This window comes from Myotis yumanensis, unplaced genomic scaffold, assembly GCF_028538775.1.
Source record: "Myotis yumanensis isolate MYYU_CA2020_CCGP unplaced genomic scaffold, mMyoYum1.0.hap1 SCAF_7, whole genome shotgun sequence".
Taxonomy (NCBI): Eukaryota; Metazoa; Chordata; class Mammalia; order Chiroptera; family Vespertilionidae; genus Myotis; species Myotis yumanensis.
The window spans coordinates 7,421,004-7,438,568 of record NW_027223758.1 but is presented as its reverse complement, the minus strand read 5'-3'; the positions used below and the strand labels follow the sequence as shown (position 1 = coordinate 7,438,568).

The window sequence follows — 17,565 nt, the reverse complement described above, 5'->3', positions numbered from 1 at the left end:
AGCTTGAGCAGGGAGTGGCCAGCAGCACAGGGCCCGGCGCTCCGGGGCCTCGGCAGCATGCACATTGCACATGTATCGAGTGAGGTGCCCCACCTCTTTTTGTTGCTACTAACCTGGGTGACTTTGCGGTTCTCCACAGAGGCAGAGTGCTCCCGTGACAGCAACAGTTGCCCTGGGCAGAGCCTGCTACAAAACATTGCCAAACCCCCAGAAATCAGAGTGGATTTATGACACTCCAGCATCTCCAGCAAAAGCGGATGTGAGGAATGTCTGTGTTACCGGCTTTGGGGAAGAATCGGGGTCCCACGCCCTCCCCAGATCCATGTCCAGTTTCCACAGTCCTCCAAACAGCAGAGCACGGTCCCTCGCCCCACACCTTCGTGGAAATGTGCCCATGCAGAACCTCAGCCTTCCAGAAGTCCCCGCCTGCCCCAGGCCAGCGCCCGGGGACGCCTGCCCTTCCGATGGGGGTGTCAGTTACAAGGTCCCTTTGAGCTTTCTGATTCCCCGAGTGGAGCAGCAGAACACCAAGCCCAACATCTATGACATCCCTATCCCTGTGCCCAGCGCCCCTCGGGCTGGAAAAGAGCCAGGGGATGCAGACGGGGCTTCAGGGGAGACCTCGGACCCTCACTGCACATGCCTCTCCAGACAGGCCACATGGCCCGCCCCTGAGCCAGACAGACTGTCCGTGAACAGCTCTGACAGCAGGGCCAGCATCACGTCTTCCTGCTCCTCCATGTCCACCGACTCCTCGTGCAGCTCCTCCTCGGAGGAGTCGGCGAAGGAGCTCTCCTTGGACCTGGCCTTGGCCAAGGGCACGGCGACAGCTCTCCAGCAGAAGGTGGCCAGCTCGGTGGCCAGCCTGATGCTCTTTGTCAGCAGGAACTGGAGGCTCAGAGACTCTCTGGAGGCCAACATCAACGCCATCCGCAGGGCCGCCGACCTCATCGAAGAGTCCCTGAGAGAATTTCTGGATTTCGCCCGCGGAGTCTGTGGGGCCGCCGGGAACCTCCCCAGCAGTAGCCTTCAGGCCAGAATTAGGGATCAGCTGCAGACGATCTCCAACTCCTACCACATCCTGCTGGAAACCAAGGAGAGCCTGGAGGGCTGCCACTGGTCCCTGGACGTCCTTGTGACAGACAAAGCCCAGAGCAGCCTGGATGACCTGGAGAGGTTTGTCATGGTGGCAAGGATGGTTCCGGAAGACATCAAGAGGTTCACCTCCATCGTCATTGCCAACGGGAGGCTCCTCTTCAAGCAGAATGGTGAGAAGGAAGAGACCCCGCCGTGCGCCCCCAAGACAGAATTCAAGCTGGCGAAAGGCATCGAGCTTCCCCGGAGGGAAATGGAGTCCTACCAGCGGAGTGTGCCTCGTCCTCAGCAGAGGGAGAGCGGGCCCTGCCCCGAGCTGCTCGGGAAAAGCTGGGCCAGTGTCTGTGAGAAGGTGAGTCCGGGTTCTGAGCAGGGCAGCCTGAAGGGCACTCCACGTGGACCTGGTGTGGTCGCCGGCAAGTCAGGTGCTGAGAGTCTTCCAGGAATTGGATAGGCTTTGGGAGACAAATTCCTGAAAGTAAAATTCTAGATGAAACCTTAGAAAGAAGTCAGTTAAACATTTTAATGTTAAGGCGGAGAGGATGTCTTCTGGAAATTTGGGGATTTGAGTTTTACCTCTGACACTAAGATGAGAAAGGACTTTAAAAGCCTTTTGAAGTCCATTCTATGAGCAAATTTCTTAATTTTACCATCAAGGTTTTTTGCATTTTTTTTTGAAAGTTATGAATCTAGTCATGATCAGTGTGTTTCTTATGAATGGAAGAAGGGAGTGTAAACACTCTTCCAAATTGTGTGTGGTCTCAGCAGCCTCGAGACTCCACTTGCTCTTAGAAAAACTCCGCTGCCTGAGTTCAGATGCTATAGAAAGAACGTCTGGTTCAGGAACTGCAGGTCCCTGCGGCCGTGTGGCCCGGGTAACTTGGCACTTTGGGGCTCAGTCTTGGTATCTTGGTTTTCTGCTAAAATGCCTTGTGGTGTAAGAGCCGCAACACATTCTAGACAAGCTAGAAATTTGGATATTTTGCTTGAAAAAGGCTTCAGTTCATAGAACAAAAGCATGAAGAGGAGTGCTCGATTTCAAAGTGGGCTGAAAGAGCTGGCCAGCCTTATAACAGCCATTCCAGGGGGTAATTCAGAGGGATTGTCTTTTTCAGAAGTTGCCTAACCTGGAAGAGAAAGTAAAACCCATCCTGGAACAAAGATTGGATGAAAACAAAGACTTAGAAACACAGGTAAGCGAGAATGACCACCCTCCCACACTTCCCATCAGCTGCTTTCTCCGGGAGACCTTTCCTGCTGTGAATCCTTCAACATTGTAGCCATGACACTGGCGAGGAGACTTGGGTTTTGTGATGGTTTTCCCTTGTTACGGTGGAAGGGCCCCTGGAGGTGGACCGGCGGAGCGCAGGGTGGGGACCGTGATCACTCCTGAGAGGACGCGGGGCTCTGCCCCCGTCATGGGCGGCACCGCCGGGCAGAGTCCAGGGCTCACGCTCCCTTTGACATTCTCTCTTTCGGCTTCTGGTTACAGCTGAAAGGCCGTTTTGGTTCTTTCTAGATTGGTTTTTATTTATTTTTCTTCAACACTTTTTGACATTTGCTGTTCTTTATTTTTAATCAAAGGTGTTATCATTGTGCTTTTTGTTTTGTTTTATTTTGTTTTTATTTTTTTATTGCTTAAAGTATTACAAAGAGTATTACATATGTTTTCCTCCCCCCCCCCATTTTGTCTTCTTAATAACAAAATAAAAAATCACCCGAGGATATTTTTCCATTGATTTTTAGAGAGAGTGGAAGGGTGGGAGGGAGGGGGAGAGAGAAAAAGAGAGACATTGATGTGAGAGACACATTGATTGCTTGCCTCCTGTACCCACCCCGACCTGGGCCAGGGATCAAACCTGCAACCCAGGCACGTGCCCTTGACTGAGAATCGAACCTGTGGTCCTTCAGTGCACAGGCCAATGCTCTAACCAGTGAGCAACACCGGCCAGGGCCCATTGTGCTTTTTTTTTTTTTAATATATATTTTTTATTGATTTTTTACAAAGAGGAAGGGAGGGGGATAGAGAATTAGAAACATCGATGAGAGAGAAACATTGATCAACTGCCTCCTGCACACCTCCTACTGGGGATGTGCCCACAACCAAGGCACATGCCCTTGACCGGAATCGAACCTGGGACTCTTCAGTCCACAGGCCGATGCTCTATCCACTGAGCCAAACCGGTCAGGGCCTATTGTGCTTATTTTTATTGATGACCTTTTCTTGGTGGCAAATGACAGCAGTTTTCCTTTTAACAGTTTAAAAAGTTCCCTTTAAATGAATATAAGTGGATCCATTTAAAGACAAAGATTAAGCAAATTGGTGTTAAGAGGAAGCCAGGAAGAGCTTAACTGGTGGAGGTTTTCTTTGAATTGCTGAAGCCTTGGACGCAGTGAGCCAGCCCGACCTTGCTGGCTGGGGCGGGGATGGGGGCGGAAGGAGGAGGGCAGTGGTGTCCAGCCATGTGGACACTGCTCAGAGGTAAACAAGGACCAGACCCCAGGCCTCCTGATCCACATTCCCGGAGCCTCCAACACCTCTCTTTGGGCCTGAAATCCTTGCTCTTTTCTTCAGCATGAAGTAAGCCTTAGACCAGGCCTCTCAGACTGGAGAGTGTATCACAGGCTCCCCCGCCCCCCACCCCCCCACACACACACACAGAGTGTCTGACTCAGGAGGTCTGGGTGGGACCCAGAATTCTTTTCTAACAAGTTCCCAGTGAAGCTGATGCAACAGGTCCAGGGGCCACCCGGGAAACGACTGCTTTAGACAGACAGTGCCTCTCAGGGTGGGGGGCACCGCTGGCCGTTGTGTGGGTGGACACTCTGCACCCCCAGAGGCTGCCTCTGCCTGCCTGCAGAACTCCCTGGTCGGTGTGACAGATAACCGGGAAGTCCCCCAGTTCCAACGCCCCAGGATGAGAATCACGGCACATCCTTACTTACCTACAGTTAACACTGTCAAGCTAAGATGCTGACCTTCCAGCGTGGAGATTGTTGCTCCTCATTCCAGCCTCTGCTGCATCCTCCTCTGCTCCCTGCCCCCAGAGATCTGCCTCAGCCAGCACCCGATCTTTCCGTCCCTTTACCTGTCTATCTTGGTCCGTGTGTGCTGCTGTAACAAAGTCCTGTCGATGGAGTGGCTTATAAACAACAGACACGTATGTCTCGCCATTCTGAAGCTAGGAGTTTGAGATCAGGGCACCAGCGTGGTCAGGTTCTGGGACAGCTCCCTGCCAGGCTGCAGCCTGCCTTTGGGCTGTGCCCTCTGGATTCCTCCAAGGGCCCTGATCCCACCCATGGGGCCCCACTGCATGGCTTCACCTAGTCCTAGTCACATCCCAAAGGCACGATCTCCTCATCCCTTCATATTGGAGAGGGGAGTTTCAACATATGGACTTGGGGAGGACACAAATAGCACCGTGTGAGTGCTCCTGGGCTGTGCATTTTGAGGTCATAGGTTGAGGAGAGCTTCAGGATGCAGTTTAACCGGAAGAATGAGTTTCAGACTTCACTGACTCCAGATCTTTATTTTTCTCATTGAAAGATTCTAGGCAGCCTTTTTCTTCAGGGAGCCTCACTCTCTTCGCTTATCACCTAGCAATGGGGCTTTCAAATGTTCCCTGGAGTGGTCGCCACTAAGTTAGATGCTGAAATCTTTCCACAATGGGTAGGCTTTAGGGGGACAATGGTTCCATAGTCTAGAAAATAAAATGCATGGAAGTGAAACTATAGATAAAACCTTATTAGCAAGCAAGAGAAATGTTTTTTTAATATATTTTTTATTGATTTCAGAGAGGAAGGGAGAGGGAGAGAGAGAGAAAGAGAAACATCAGTGATGACAGAGAATCATTGATTGGCTGCCTCCTGCACGCCCCACACTGGGGATCGAGCCTGCAATATGTGCATGTGCTTTGACTGGGAATTGAACCGTGACCTCCTGGTTCATAGCTTTTGCTCAACCACTGAGCCACACCAGCCAGGGACAAGAGAAATATTTTCATGTTAAGGCAGGCATGTCAGCATAATTAGATTTCTTCTGAAAAATTTTGAGGGTCAGGTCCTACCTCTGATACTAGAGTTAGAAAGGAGTTTTTAAATCCTTTAAAATCTGTTCTTTGAGCCCTAACCGGTTTGGCTCAGTGGATAGAGCGTCAGCCTGCAGACTGAAGGGTCCTGGGTTCGATTCCGGCCAAGGGCATGTACCTTGGTTGCGGGCACATCCCCAGTAGGGGGTGTGCAGGAGGCAGCTGATCGATGTTTCTCTCTCATCAATGTTTCTAGCTCGCTATTCCTCTCCCTTCCTCTCTGTAAAAAATCAATAAAATATATATTTTTTTAAAAATCTGTTCTTTGAGGAAACATTTTAATCTCACTATCAAGTTTTCTTGCATTTTTTGAAAGTTGTAAATTTGGTCATTACCAATGTGTTTCTTCTAATGGTTTGTTGAGAGAAGTGAATAAGATTTTATATATTTGTATAAAATATATGAGATTATATATAATGCAATTCATGAGGTTGTATATATATCATAATTTTTATGTAACAGTGCTTTGAAAACATAAATATTAATTAGTTAGGCAAATGTTGCGCTATGGGGCTTCCCAGACAAAATGACCTTTTCTTATCAAAAGTCTACCCAACCGAGCAAAAGCTGGACAAGGGGCCAAGCACAGCCTGTCGGTGGAATCTGTCTCTTATCCACTGCTCTCTCTTCCCTCCCCCAGAACCTCAGCACCCCTGTGCCCCCGCCTCTGGGTCAGCAGGACTCCAGGAAGAAGGCCCTCCTCTCGGAACACTGCCGGCTCTATTTCGGGGCGCTCTTCAAGGCCATGGGCGTCCTCCACAGCAGCCTCCGCCCCGGCCAGCCCCCCGAGATCCTCGTGGCGCAGAGCAAGCTGGTCATCACGATCGGGCAGAAGCTGGTGGACACGCTGTGCAGGGAGACGCAGGACAGGGACGCGCGCAACGAGATCCTCCGCGGCAGCAGCCACCTGTGCAGCCTGCTCAAGGACCTGGCGCTGGCCACCAAGCGCGCGGTGCTGCAGCGCCCCAGCCCCGCCGCGCTGGCGCACCTCCGGGCCCAGGCCGACAAGCTGGAGCAACACGCGAGGCAATTCAGGGGGTCGTTGGACTGAGCCTCCCTCCCTCCCTTCTGTGCGACTCTCGTCTTAAGGGGAAAGCCAGCCCGAGGGGTGGTGGGGTACACCGATGGGCAGAAGAGCCACGTGCCCGAAGCCTAGGCAACCCCAGGACATTGCCTTGTCCCACGGTCAGGGGAGAGAGACGGGTGTTGAGTAAGAACCTTGCTAAGTGTTCATGACGTAAGGTCGGTGTATGAAGGGACATTGTAGAAACTGATTTTTGTACCGGTTAAATGTGTGCCTGTTTTAAATTCATTCAGTATTTATTTATTGGACACCTACTAGATGTGCAATTGCAGGTGCTGCTCATGGAGCAGTAAATTAATTGGAGACCTCGCCCTCAGGGAGCTTACAGAGAACACAGTGACAGAGAAATACATATCCTGTATGTCAGGTGCTGGGGAGAAAAGAAAGGGTGGGGGGGAGAGACTAATTTCCAAATGAGTAACGGTCGCATCCGTTAGATAAGGTCATTGGTATTTCATTTTTGATGGAATTGATTCTGTGAGATTGGTACACATTATGTATCTGTGTCTTACACCAAATATATATTTATATTTGCTATTTTGTCTTCACCGAGTTAAAGATGCATATTATACTTGCAACATAGCCTGTTCTGTTGGGTTCCCTGTTAATTTATTTTGTACACTGCAGTCTGTGTTGATAAATTCAGGATGCTCAATCAGCAAAGGTTTGTACCTCAACATTTACAGCATTACCATTTATAGTATCGTGTAGATATAATCATGAAACATCCTTTGCACCAAGGCTTTCCTTGGAAAAGTCTTGATCCGTGTTACTTGGATCCTGGTACCAAAGCAAAGTCTCCAGTGCTTTTGTTATCCAGATGCATCTCCCTAGAGTGTGCAGAAGGATGGAGTCAAGGCCAAGTTCGGTGCACAAGGCTAGCGCGGGAAAAGCAGAGCCGTCCCTCGTTGTGGTCCAGGCAGGAAGTGTGTGGGGACAGACAGGATACCCATCTCCAGGCACAGATCTGAACGTGGCTTGGAGCGCCCTTGCATCAAACCACCTCCTCTTCTCCTAGCAGCTGGGTCTTTAGCTCATGTTGCTATGGTTACACCATCCCTACTTCACATCAAATGAAGGTTCATGTTTCTATACGCATCTCAGCCACAAAACAGCATCTCCAGGCTGGTAGGCACCTGAAGTGGAACCAGGTTCAGTTCCTGCCTGCTGCTCTGCGTTCAGTAGGTGCTTTTAAATTGTTGGCTGCGGGAAGCTGGTTATTTTTGCTCTCAGTCTTGGGGTTTCTGAAGAAGGAGCCAACTGGGAGAGGCTTGATACACCAGAATGGGGAGATCCACCTTCTCTGAGCTGCTGTGACCTGTATCAGTTAGGATTCCCGCTGCAAGTGATCAAAACCCATATCCAATCCCTCTTAAGCAGTAAAGGAAATTTATTGACTGAAGTATCTTAAAATCACCCAGGTGCCAACTGGCTTCAAGACCGGCTAGTTTTAGCCCTGGCCAGTATGGCTCAGTTGGTCGTCTTGTGCACCAAAAGGTTGCTGGTTCGATTCCTGGTCAGGGCACTTGCCCGGGTTGCAGGCTCAACCCCTGGAGTGCGTGCAGGAAGCAGCCGATCTCTCACATAGTTGTTTCTCTTTCTCTCTCCCTCTCCCTTCCTTTTTCTCTAAAAAAAAAAATCAATGAAATGTTTTTAAATCAATACAAATATTTTTTTAAACCAAGATTATCTTGTTTTGGGTGAACAGTATCCACAAGGCCACTTTGTTAGTCCCATTTCCTCTGAGTTAACGCTCATGATTGCAAGGTGGTTGCCCATGTTCTTGGTTTGTGGCATGTAATGCTCAAGTGGTCCTAGACCTGGAATTCTCCCCTACACACCACACACACACACACACACACACACACACACACACGTGTCCTGACAGAAAGGCAAAGAGGTGTCTCTGCCAAGAACTGTGAAATGTCTGAGATTCCTCCCCCTTCAAATGAATATTAGCCCACGCCAGTTTCATGGATGCAGACAGAAGACATGAGATTCTGAGGTCAGAGACTATGTCAGGGGTCCCCAAGACCACTCCCAGGTTCAAAGATTAATGAGGAGGATTTGCAGGACTCAGCGTATAGTCAGACTCCTGGCTATGATCTATCACAGTGAAAAGATGTGGGAAGGAAAAAGGCGGGGGTTGAGTGCAGAGGAAACCAGGAAGCTGCCAGGAGTCCTCTCCCAGTGGCCAGAGGGGACAGCCTTTCATTCCCCAGGTAACGAGTTGTGACAAAACAGGTGAAGTGCCACCAGCCGGGAAGCTCATGAGAAACCGGCACCCAGGGTTTGTATTGGGGCTGATCATGCCAGCAGCCTCTGTGAAGCATGTACCAAAGTTCCAGACCCTCAGAAGGAAAGCAGGTATTCAGCACGAGTCACATTGTTTGTGCAATGAGTTTAGACACACTGGGCCATTCTTGTCAACCCTGGGGATGGTGGAAACCCTCCCCAAGTCCAAGTTCCTATCCAACAACCCAAGGCCAACCTTGCCAAGATGTCCTAATATCCTACGATCTTTCTGAGGATGGGGTCAGGCCTGCCAGGCACAGGGACAAAGGACTTTTCTCACAGCATCACAAGAGCTTATATTTCATATTTACATGCCTTCTACCCCCCGAAGTCCCCTGGATGCATGTGATACTGTGCACACAAAGAACCCTGAGCATAAGAAACCCCAATCTTCTACAACAGGATTTGCACAAACCTGGCCAAGCTGGGCCTCAGAGGAGATGGATTATTTGGGGCAGCAAACAAACCTGCTCTTCTGCTCCGGAGGAGACATGGTCTGTCTTCCAAGGGTCTTTGCTACAAATCCAGACCAAATGCCATCAGTGCCTCTGCTCAGAATATGTGCAGAAACTCAGGAGACCCTGGAGGACTGTCCCAACAGGAGCTTCTAGCAGAGTCAAGAAAACTGTCAGAAGGAGAGATGGGTGCAGGGAGCACCAGGAACAGTTTACTCCCATAGGCAAAATTATCTTTTCCACATAGTAATCTCAACAGCACAAATGTGAAGTGATTGCCATGTTCCAGACATTGTTTTAATGCTTTAGATGTTTTAACGCATTCAGTCCTTCAGAAGTGATCTAGTCCCTAATGGGTAGTGAACTGGTCCCTGTTGGTTTCAGAACACTATATATGCTTGCATGTACACAAATAGATATAAATATATGTGGAGATATATCTACATTACATAGTTTTTTTTAGATGAGTTCAAACCAAGGACCTTTGTTGACTAAGTACAAAGCCGTTGGGTTTTAAATCATCAAAACTGAAAAATCAACTATAATAAAAACAATGAAAAAAAATCAAACACTTGGAGGCTAAATAGCATGCTATTAAACAATGATTCGGTTACCAAAGAGATCAAAGAAGAAATAAAAAGCATCCTGGAAACAAATGACAATGAAAACACAACAATCCAAAATCTATGGGACACAGTGAAAGCAGTCCTGAGAGGGAAGTGCATAGTTCTATAGGCCTACCTCAAAAAACAAGAAAAAAAATAATAATAAATTATCTAATCCTACAACTTAAAGAATTAGAAAGAGAACAACAAGAAAAGCCCAGAGTAAGCAGAAGGAAGGAAATAATGATCAGAGTGGAAATAAATGACGTAGAGACCAAAAAAACAATACAAAAGATCAATAAAACCAAGAGCTTGTTCTTTGAAAGGATAAACAAGATTGATGAACCTCTAGCTAGGCTTACCAAGAAACAAAGAGTGAGGACCCAAATAAATAAAATCAGAAATGAAAGAGGTGAAGTAGCAACTGACCCTACAGACATACAAAGGATTATAAAAAAAATACTATGAACAACTCAACTCCAACAAAATGGACAACCTAGACGAAATGGACATATTCCTAGAAAAATACAAGCTTCCAAAACACAATCAGGAAGGATAAAAAATAAAAAACCTGAATAGGTCAATAACTACTGATGAAATTGAAACAATAATCAAAAACTTCCAACAAACAAAAGCCCTGGACTGGATGGCTTCACAGGGGAGTTTTACCAAACATTCAATTCACTAAAACCAATCCTTCTCAGACTATTCCAAAAAATTCAAGAGGAAGACACACTTCAAAGCTCTATGAAGCCAGCATTACCCTAATCCCAAAACCAGATAAAGATACTACAAAGAAAGAGAATTACAGGCCAATATCCCTGATGAACATAGATGCTAAAATCCTCAACAAAATTCTAGGAAATCAGATTCAGCATTACATTGGAAAGATCATACACCATGACCAAGTGGGATTTATTCTGGGGATGCAAGGCTGGTACAATATCTGCAAATCAATAAACATGATACATCACATAAACAAACTGAGAGACAAAAATCACATAATCACATCAATTGATGCAGGAAAAGCATTTGACAAAATCCAACACCCTTTCCTGATAAAAACTTTCAACATAATAAGAGCCTTATATGACAAACCTACAGCCAACATCATACTCAATGGGCAAAAACTAAAACCATTTCCCCTAAGAAGAGGAACAAGACAGGGATGCCCACTTTCACCACTCCTGTTACACATAGTACTGGAAGTGCTAGCCATAGTGATCAGACAAGAAGAATAAATAAAAGGTACCCAAATTGGAAAAGAAGAAGTAAAACTGATATTATTTGCAGATGACATGATACTGTACATAGGAAACCCTAAAGACTCCATCAAAAAACTACTAGTCTTAATAAATGAATTCAGCAATGTAGCAGGATACAAAATTAACACCCAGAAATCTATGGGTTTCTTATGCACCAACTAGAGGCCTGGTGCACAAATTCATGCACCAGTGGGGTCCCTCGGTCTTGCCTGCAGGATTGGGCTAAAACTGGCTCTCTGACATCCCCTCAGGGGGCCCAGATTGTGAGAGGGCACAGGCCAGGCTGAGGGACCCCACCGGTGCACTTTCAGGGCCAGGGAGGGACACAGGAGGTTGGCCAGCCAGGGAGGGACCGTGGGAGGGCTCCAGGGTGTGTCCAACCTATCTCACTCAGTCCTGATCGGCTGGACCCCAGCAGCAAGCTAACTTACCAGTCAGAGCGTCTGCCCAGTGGTGGTCAGTGCATGCACATCATAGGGAGCAGTTTAGCAGCCTTAGCATATTATTAGCATATTACACTTGATTGGTTGAATGGACAACTGGACACTTAGCATATTAAGCTTTTACTATATAGGATAATGAATTCACAGAAAGAGAAACTAAAAAAATAATTTTTTGCAACAAAAAAATTAAGATACCTAGGAATAAACTTAATTGAGGTAAAAGACCTGTACTCAGAAAACTACAGGACATTGAAAAGAGAGATAGAGGAAGACATAAACAAATGGAAGAATATACCGTGTTCGCAGATTGGTAGAATCGACATCATTAAAATGTCCATACTACCCAAAGCAATCTATAGATTCAATGCAATCCCCATTAAAATACCAATGGCATATTTCACAGACCTAGAACAAATTCTCCAAAAATTCATATCGAATAAAGAGAATACCCCAAATAGCCACAGTAATCCTGAGAAAAAAGAACAAAGTTAGAGGGGTCACAATACCAGATATCAAGCTGTATTACAAAGCCACTGTAATCAAAGCAGCCTGGTACTGGCACAAGAACAGACGTATAGACCAATGGAACAGAACAGAGAACCCAGAAATCAATCCAAGCCATTAAGCTCAATTAATATTTGACAAAGGAGGCAAGAGCATACAATGAAATCAAAACAGTCTTTTCAATAAATGGTGTTGAGAAAATTGGACAGATACATGCAAAAAAAATGAAATTAGACCACCTACTTACACCATACACAAAAATAAACTCAAAATGGATAAAGGACTTAAACGTAAGACAAGAAACCATAAAAATTTTAGAAGAATCCATAGGCAGCAAAATATCAGACATATGTCGAGCAATAGCTTTACTGATAAAGCTCCTAGGACAATGGAAACTAAAGAGAAAATAAACAAATGGGACTACATCAAAATACAAAGTTCTGCACAGCAAAAGAAACCATCAACTGTAGGGAGCGGCTATAGGGTTAAGCCTCGGACTGACCTGTTGGCCAAACCACAAACAAGTCCCAGCTTAGAAGGCACAGCCCTCTTAGCATAATTAAACTTGACGTTATGGCTCCCTAGATCTTATCTGGGTAGCTAACGGGCTGAGGGGGGGTGCAACAAGTGCTGCCAAAACAAGTGAAACTCATAAGAACATTGTAACTATAGTGACCACTACCTTGTTTATCTCTGGCTATAAAATAAAGGCTCAGCTTGCCATCTGGATCTCTCTCTGTGGCCTCAGCCAGGCACAGGAAGATCCACCTAGACCAGGGGTGGGCAAACTTTTTGACTCGAGGGCCACAATGGGTTCTTAAACTGGACCGGAGGGCTGGAACAAAAGCATGGATGGAGTGTTTGTGTGAACTAATATAAATTCAAAGTAAACATCATTACATAAAAGGGTACAGTCTTTTTTTTTTTTAGTTTTATTCATTTCAAATGGGCCGGATCTGGCCCGCAGGCCGTAGTTTGCCCACGGCTGACCTAGACTCAGCTTATTCTCTCTGTCTGTCTGTCTTTTCTACATCCTTCCCATCACCCCTCGGGCTCACCGAACCCTTGGCTGTGCTGGCATGGCACAATCAACAAAACAACGAGAGCCCACTGCATGGGAGAACATATTTACCAATGTTATCCCTGATAAGGGTTTTATCTCCAAAATTTATGGGGAACTCATATAATTTAACTCATTTCAAACAACCAATCAAAAAATGGGCAAAGGACCTAAACAGACACACAGAAGGCCAGGAGACATGCTCAAAGTCACTAATCATCTGAGAGATGCAAATCAAAACGACAATGAGGTACCATCTCACACCTGTCAGAATGGCTATCATCAACAAATTAACAAATGGCAAGTGCTGGCAAGGATGTGGAGAAAAAGGAACCCTCCTGCACTGCTGGTGGGAATGTAGACTGGTACAGCCACTGTGGAGAACAGTATGGAGTTTCCTCAAAAAATTAAAAATGGAGCTCCCATTTGACCCAGTAATCCCACTTCTGGGACTATATCCCAAGAAACCAGAAACACCAATCAGAAAGGATATATGCACTCCTATGTTCATAGCAGCACAATTTACAATAGCTAAGATTTGGAAACAGCCTAAGTGCCCATCAGCAGATGAGTGGATTAAAAAACTGTGGTACATCTACACAATGCAATACTACGCTGCTGCAAAAAAGAAGGAATTCTTACCATTTGCAACAGCATGGATGAACCTGGAGAGCATTATGCTAAGCGAAATAAGCCAGTCAGAGAAAGATAAGTACCACATGATTTTTCACTCATTTGTGGAATATAATGAACAACATAAACTGATGAACAAAAATAGAGCCAGAGTCATAGAAACATCGAACAGATCATCCAATCTAAGAGGGAAGGTGGGAGGGGAGGTGAGAGGTGCAGGTAAGAGATCAACCAAAGGACTTGTATGTATGCATATGAGCATGACCAATGGACACAGACACTAGGGTGTTGAGGGCATGTGCTGGGGGGCGGGGGGGAGCAGCTGGGGAGAGGTCAATGGGGGAAAAGGGAGACATATGTAATACTTTAAACAATAAAGAATTTAAGTTTAAAAAAACACACACACACAAAAATCATAAAAACTGCTGCTCTCAGCTAAATGTGTTTCCTTCCCTTTTTTGAAAGCCAGCAGCTATGGGATGAGTTCGCACTGATTAATTCAATAGGATAATTACTTCTGAAAAATTTAAAGTAGAATGAGATCACAATTTTTAGCTGTTAGCATCGTTTTGCTGAATTTTTGTCTTTCTTTACTGCCCAGAATTCTGTACTGTTTCCTCTCAAGGGAGGAGGAAATGGTGGGTGCTGTGCTGGTGGCGGTGGTGGTAGCAGCCTGACCTCAATTAAGTTACATTTCATCAGGAGGATGGAAGTGGTGAGGGGCCTCATTAAGAGATCTTCCATGTGACAAGCACGGCATGTGGTGGGGGGGCGCATGGCGGGGGGGCTGTTTCTGGTTTGTGGTAACTTTTAAAAAACATCTTTTAAAAATGTGCGTCCTCGCCCTAACCGGTTTGGCTCAGTGGATAGAGCATTGGCCTGCGGACTCAAGGGTCCCAGGTTTGATTCCAGTCAAGGGCATGTACCTTGGTTGCGGGCACATCCCCAGTAAAGAGTGTGCATGAGGCAGCTGATGGGTGTTTCTCTCTCATCGATGTTTCTAACTCTCTATCCCTCTCCCTTCCTCTCCGTAAAAAAATCAATAAAATATATTAAAAATAAATAAATAAAAATTAAAATGTGCGTCCTTCCCAGGTCTCCAAAAGCTGCCTGTTTGCAAAGGCTGCCTGTTTGTGTCAACATTTGCTCAGGCGCTTGTTTCAATCCAGGGAAGAGTGTTCCTGGGAGGGAACAGAGAGGCAAGGGCCCGGAAGTGGAAGGGCACCAGAGAAGGTAGAAAAGGAGGACCGTCAGCGTGGCTGGATGGGGCCAGGGACAGAAAGTGGCCGGAGGGGTGGCCAGGGCCAGTTCATGTAAACCTGTCCATTCCTGGAATCGTTGTAGTATTTCCCTAACATTGCAAGTTAAGAGCGAATTTTGGCCCTGTCGGCATGGCTCAGTGGTTGAGCATCGACCTATGAATTAGGAAGTCCCGGTTCAATACCTGGGTTGCCGGCTCTAATCTCAGTGTGGAGCGTGCAGGAGGCAGACGATCAATGATACTCTCTCATCATGTTTCTCTCTCTCTCTCCCCCTCTCCTTTCCTCTCTGATATCAAGAAAAAATATTTTTTTAAAGAGTGAATTTTGTCTTGAATTATCTTGGTAATCACCTCAATTTTCCATTTCGTTTTCCTTTAAACCTCTTGGGACATCCTCCGAAGAGGATGGTTGTGAAATTCTTAAAGAATCCTAACCCCTAGTTGTTGTTTTCTTATGCGAACTCTTAAAATGAGTTACTCTGCGTGTTAGTTTTTTCCAGACAGAATTGTAAACTGCAGCCATGGAGGAGCATATGGGCAGAGCCAACAGGAAATGAAACCCGCCACAGTTCAGAAGTCTGAAATAGTCGGGAAACTATCGTTAACCGGCCTAGAAGCATTTCTTTCTCTTTTTAAAAAATTGATTTGAAAGATCAAGAGCGAGAGCAAGGAACATTGATTTGTTGAGTCACTTACTTATGCATTCATTGATTGATTTTGTATGTGCCTTGACTGGGGATGAACCTGTAACCTTGGTGTATGGGGCCGACACTGACCAACTGAGCTACCCGGGCAGAGTAGAAGCATGTTAAGCACTGGGTTCTTAGCCTGGGAATGAAATACATACATGTATCAACTGTAGCAAAGTTTCCTAGGTACTCATGGGTATTTGGGGCCGAATAAGTCTGAAGTTTTCATCACAGTCTCCAACAGGTCCAGTGACCCCCAAAATGTTAAGAAATACTGGTTTGCTCAAGGATGATGCTTTTCTCTTTAATTTCATGGTTTCCTTCCTCTTCCCATCCTTCAAATCCACAGCTGCACTGGGGCAACGCTGTCACCCAGGATCCTTGTAAAGTAATAGCCATGATTAGTTCACTCAACAAAGGCAGCAGAGAGAAGGGCAGGTGACGGCACCGGCTTCCCAGTGTGGCTGGGAGGGCAGCATGGCTCCAATCAAGTGAAGCACAAAGCACAGTGCCTGGCGCGCAGCTGCTCTCCACACCAAGCAGTTGCTATCGATGGTAATAAATCATGGAGACGTGTTTGCTGTGTATCGTCTGTGGCACAGAGTTGCCTAGAGACCAGTTTTCTAAAAGGGGAAACCAGGGAGTAAGAGAGGAAACATTTAGCTGCCCGCCTCGTGCCCACTCAGGCAGCCCTGATGAGTGTCCCCAGCACTTCTGGGGCAGAGGTCAAGGAACGTGGCCTTGGTCGTTAGATGGAGCTCATTCGAGAAAGCCCCTCATCTGTGACTCCTACTCACTGCTGTGTGTCCCTGGCCCTGGGACACCTTATACACCCGAGTCTTGGGTGTGTCACTAGGAAAAAGGAAGGCATTTTAGCCCCTACCTCCTGAGATGGTTGTGAACACAGAAGGAAAGGGTGTCTCCCAGTCGCCAGGGCATGGTCCTAGAAAGAGCAGCTGTTTTTATTTTTCTTCCCCAAATGAACCCGGTGAGGGGTTGAGTTAGTTGCCTCAAAAGATCACTGGTTTGAGAGTCTGTCTAAAGATCCTTGGGTTTATTCTCTTCTGTGTCTGATTTTCTGTTCTATTGAGGGCAACAAAAAATCTTGGAACCCATTCCCAGCTCTCATTTACTAGCTGTGTGACCTTAAACGAGTCATTTGATCTTTCCAGGCTTCTGTTCCCTCACCTGTAGACGGATTTAAACAGTACTTAATCAGTTTCAGGGGCAGCCTGAGTGTGTGGCTCCTTTCTGAATGATTCTGTACTTTCTTTTGATTTATGGAGGAAATGACTATTGAGTCTGCCAAAGATTCTTCTAGGTGCTGAGGATGCAACAGGGAATATAACAAAGTTCCTACCCTCGTGGACTTTACAATTCTTGCGATTGGCATAAAAACAAACCGCAAGCCAATGAGAGAGCAACTGATTAAAGGGTTTAGTTTATTTTCACTCCCATTAGTTGCAGTAGCAGAACACCATCTTAGAGCCCTGGAAGTTTTTGTATGCACATATTTTCTGTTCCCAAGTGGGAAATAGTTTCAGCTTTTTGATGCTTCACCTTGGCTAACCTGGTAACATCCAATTGTAACTTCCACCCTCCTTGCCGTGGGTAGGCTTTCTCCTAATATTTATAACTAATGGGACAAATAGAGTCGGTCCAGAGCGTGAGAGCAGACAATCATGAATGTTAGCAGGGGTTTTGCAAGGGATTTGAGTTCTCCTTATAGATACAGTGCAGCCTGTCCCTTGGAAATACTATATGGTGTTCATGGTTGGTTGATGTCGGTCTCGGGAAAGGGCATTAAACATCAGTGTATCTTTCATAATCTTATCTGTCTGTTAACTCTACCAGCTTTTTAATAAGTATTTTTTTCAGACTTCAGGAGGCTGTGAATGAAAAACATACATGTCCAAACTGTACGCAAAGTGTGTATGTATATGTATACGTATATATGTATATATGTATATATACACACACATATATATACAATATGCATGAGACTATCAGAAAGTTCCAGGCTTTAGATAAAGGATCTTACTCCCCAGAATCACCTATAACATAATTTCACAGGATTTGCTGTGAGTG

General features: G+C 46.1%; 1 protein-coding gene across 2 annotated transcripts in view; it reads left to right on the top strand.

The window, feature by feature from the left end:
- CASS4 (Cas scaffold protein family member 4) overlaps window positions 1-6,735 on the top strand; it is a 31,492-nt gene extending 24,757 nt beyond the window's left edge. The window contains exons 5-7 of one of the 2 annotated variants that reach the window (XM_070421383.1): window positions 140-1,447; window positions 2,214-2,288; window positions 5,824-6,735. In XM_070421383.1, coding sequence (XP_070277484.1) covers window positions 140-1,447; window positions 2,214-2,288; window positions 5,824-6,234 — 1,794 coding nt within the window. In that variant the 3' untranslated portion in view covers window positions 6,235-6,735. Of the gene's footprint in view, window positions 1-139; window positions 1,448-2,210; window positions 2,289-5,823 lie in introns of both variants that reach the window. The other variant, XM_070421381.1, reaches the window with a different exon arrangement.
- The last annotated feature ends 10,830 nt before the right edge of the window (window positions 6,736-17,565 follow it).